A 3,995-nucleotide genomic window follows, 5' to 3' on the forward strand; every position below is an offset into this window, starting at 1 on the left:
AAATATAATATAATAGAACATCAAGGTGCAGGTCTTTCATGTTCATGTTGCCCAGGTATTCTAAGTCTACATAACATTGAACTAACCATCTTTTAATAGAAGTACCTTTTTTTTTTTTTTTTTTTTTTTTTTTACAAACTCCTGCACTTTATTGAATCCTACTATAGTCAGAGCGAGTAGAAGCGGCTGTATAAAGCAAGGGACAGGCCCGAAGACCCGGGGGACAGGCCAGCAGTGGGGGTGGACAAGGCTGTAGGCCATGGTCATTGACTATGAGCGTTGGAAAGACTCTTTCATCAGCTGAATCATATCTGCAATTATTACTGGAGCCGCGATGCAAAGGATGATGAACATGAGGGTCAGAATAATGTCGATGACCAGGGCAAAGATGTTCAGGCACTTGGCGGTCGAGGCGTAGTTCTGGGCCCCAATCACGTCGCCCACCATCTTCCTGTCCCTAGACTTCACGGAGTAGGCGAACGCGATGAAGCCCAGGCAGCAGTAGTTCATGAAGACCGTGTTGAACAGGGACCAGACCACGTGGTCGGGCACCGAGGTCTCGCTGCGGATGTTGATCACGGTGGACGTCACTGGAACCGCGGGCGGGGGCACCCCCAGCACAGACACCTCGTGCTCTTCCCTGAGCATCTCATAGTTCGGGGGAGAGCCGGCGCTGGCGCGAGTGAAGGAGGTTTGGGAAGCGTGGTTCATGGCGCCCATGGCTCTGATGGCGGGGCGGGCTGCTGTTCTAAAAGTTGTTTCGATTTCTCAATAGAAGTATCTTGATGGTTTTGAGTTACTATTAGCCATGCACAGAGCTAATTGCTTAGAGCTAAGAATCAAAGTGGGACCAAAATAAGTAAGGTTGTTGCTTAGCTGAATAACAAGTCCATTCTTTGAAAAGGGACCTGTCTAGTGGTTAAGGGAGCCAGAATCCACATGGCTAACCAAGCAGTTTGAATCTTCCACCTGGAGGCTTTATAAACATGCCTGGCATATGTGCATGGTTGTTCAAAATCCTGACGGGATGGAGAATGGAAGAAGGGGTTGCTGCCTGACCATGACCCCACTGGAGGTGTTTTTGCTCCGTCTCTCTGTCTTTGTCAAGTACACATACCCTCTGGCAAATTTTTTTAAAAAAAGAAGAAAAGGGGGCCAGCAGGTGGCGTGGTGGTTAAGGATGCTGGATTCCCACATGGCTGAGTGTGGTTTGAGTCCTAGTCTTGGTGGCTTGCTTTCTCTCTTTTCCTTTCTCTTTCTCTAGTCAAATTAAAAAATAATAGTAACAAATGGAATTAAATAATTTTTTTAAAAAAGAAGAAAAGGAATCTGTGGGGGCATGTATCTAGATCTTCCACAAGTCTGTGTCCAAATATACCTCTATTAGTGGAGTCTTCTCAGATCACATTGTTAAAATAACGACTTACCTCTTTGCCTGATAGTATAAAGTACCTAATAACCTCATGTTTATTGCTTGCTCACACTCCAGAACATGAACACTATGAACACAGGGACATTGCCTGGTTTACTGATAATGCCTACACCTAGCAGGCTCTCAATAAACATATGTTAAATACATAAGTAAGTAATTGAGTTTGTTTTAATTTGGGGACTATTTTAATAAACTTTGGAGGGAACATTATTATAATTTATTTTGTCTATTGTTTAATTTTCTTAAGACAAGTTCCATATAGTGAAATTACTAGGTATGTATATTTTTAAATACTTGTAATAATAGAATGCCAAGTTGTTATTCTGAAAGGAAATTCAAATATACATTCCTCTAGTAGTTTTAGAAACTCAGATGTTTAGATGTTTAGAAAGATGATTTAATGTAAGATTTTAGTGTTTGCTTTCAATTTTGTCCAGCCTGTACTGTTCCTAAAAATAATCTGTATAATTTGTGGTATCGGTTTGAAACCATTCCCTTTTCTTCAAGTTCCTACCCACTTTGTTTATTTTAGTAGATTTTAGTGAGGATTGAGTTTATAAGCCTTCACTATTCCTACATATTTCTTGAAAATGCCTTCACTTAATGTTGGATATGCACATTATGCAATATGTGTGGTTCATTAAACCTCTTGAAATCACTTTGTAATACTACAGAATGCATTTTTTTCTCTTCACACATTCCCTTTTCAGTTATAGCATACACCAGCTATCAGCATTCAATAAATCTAATTATGTAGGAAAATTTATGAAAAATTTATTTATGAAGTTTTTACACAAGTTTCTGATGATGTTCATGACTGTTAAGCTATGATGTGTTGTCTCTTTCCTTCTCCCTTAACTTATAAGTCAGTAGACAAAGTACTTTTAATCTTGTCTTCACTCTGAACATTCTAACAACTTTCACTTAAAATTATAGTTTAAAAATAAGTAGAGCAACTATTCTAAGCTAATTGTAAAGTAATTTTTAAAAGTGGTCATATTTATAAAAGTATGTTACTTGGCATATTTGGGTTATTGGAAAAGAAGATCCATCCTTTAGCGAGCCATCTGTTTGTTTACTGTTAATGTGAACTGACTGGAACCATCGCTATTTTAAACCAGCATTATCACAACACATTACAGGAACTGCATATGCTGGAAAAAAATAACTGACCAGTAAAACATATTGATGAATAGTTATCGACAGCTTTTATTCAGACATGCATTTGCAGAAACCATGAGTCCAAATTTTTGTAACAGGCAGGCATTTTTATCACAAGTTTGCATAGATCATAGTACAAATATAGTCTAAGTTCAGAAAAAACCCGTGAACTGAATATGCAGTGTTGCTTCAGCAGATCACATCTGGAATACTTGATCAATATTTTGATACAAATACACAGGAAGGGGGGATACTTTTGTGCAAAACATTTGCTTGGAATACTATAACATTATTTGTTGAAATGTTTATATAACTTTTTCCCAAAAGAATAAAGGAACATGACTACTTTTTTTTTTTCCTTCTGGAAATAGTTAACTCATATATTCCTGATATTTTGTCAATGTGCTTCCACTTTGGAGAGTGACGAACTGCACAGATATAGAATGTTTGTTAACCAGATTTTTGCTCTTAGCCTCAATGTCTTGAAATTTTCTAAATTTATTCTGTCAGTCAGCAATCGAGGGTACCCAGTACCAAAACTTGACACTACAGAAGTTGAACAATTAATTTACCCTTTAGAGAATATAATTTTTCCCTAATAGACTGAAAACACTTTCTAGTTATTACTAACAAAAGCACTACTGGTACAGGTTTATTCACCATTTTTCTTGGCAAAAGTAACCATTTTTGGTAAAATCCTTATTTATATTTGTGTCATTCTTTGCCCTAGGAAAGAAACAGTCACTCATCTTTCAATCTCTACTTTAAAAATACCTCTCTTTTTTGAGGGAGGGAGGGAGGGGGAGAGGTTTTTGCTATAGGGTGCATGCGCTCGCCAGACTGACAGAGAGAGACAGAGAGACAGAAAGCGAGAAATCACCCCCCAGGGGGGATGGTCACGCCGCAATCCATTCTCCTCTCGGGATCTCGGGCACGCATGCACATGCGCCCAGCGTGAGTTTAAGCCACCGGGTCCGGGACTCAAACTGCGGTTGTCTATGTGGGAGTCCAGTGACATAGCCATTACGCTAACTGCTGGTCCCAGAAATACCTCTCTTTCATTAACATGTTTTCCCTCTTGTAGTCTACCATTCCAGACTCCATTCCCCTTATTTATATACCTTCTGTGTCTGTTCGTCATTTTCTCCCAACCCCCTCCCCACACTCCTCCCATGCAACTTCTGGTGTCTGACATTACTTTCTCTACTTCCATGCCATCAAGCCTTTAGTTTCCACCATAGAGTGCAGACATTAAAGACCCAGTTAAAAGACCTAAAATCATCTGAAAAAGAGATACAGACTTACCTAAAAAGTCCCAGGATAGCAAAGGAAAGGAGGAAAAGTGTTAACTTCCCATGGTTAAAGAGACTAGATGTCTTTATTCTATCATGTGAATGTAGGG

At 39.2% G+C, this 3,995-nt stretch overlaps 1 protein-coding gene across 1 annotated transcript; it reads right to left on the reverse strand.

Moving 5' to 3' along the window:
• Positions 1 to 233: 233 nt before the first annotated feature.
• Positions 234 to 1,037, reverse strand: LOC102495018 (interferon-induced transmembrane protein 3). Its single transcript, XM_006149497.3, has one exon. It carries the CDS (start codon positions 718 to 720, stop codon positions 271 to 273), a length of 450 nt encoding a protein of 149 aa, XP_006149559.2. The 5' UTR covers positions 721 to 1,037; the 3' UTR covers positions 234 to 270.
• Between the last annotated feature and the right edge of the window lie 2,958 nt (positions 1,038 to 3,995).

The sequence above is a fragment of the Tupaia chinensis genome, unplaced genomic scaffold, assembly GCF_000334495.1.
Source record: "Tupaia chinensis unplaced genomic scaffold, TupChi_1.0 Scaffold000270_1, whole genome shotgun sequence".
Classification (NCBI taxonomy): Eukaryota; Metazoa; Chordata; class Mammalia; order Scandentia; family Tupaiidae; genus Tupaia; species Tupaia belangeri.

Excerpts from the sequence above, each read along its gene's own strand:
- LOC102495018 (XM_006149497.3), bottom strand. The coding sequence starts at position 720 with ATGGGCGCCATGAACCACGCTTCCCAAACCTCCTTCACTCGCGCCAGC.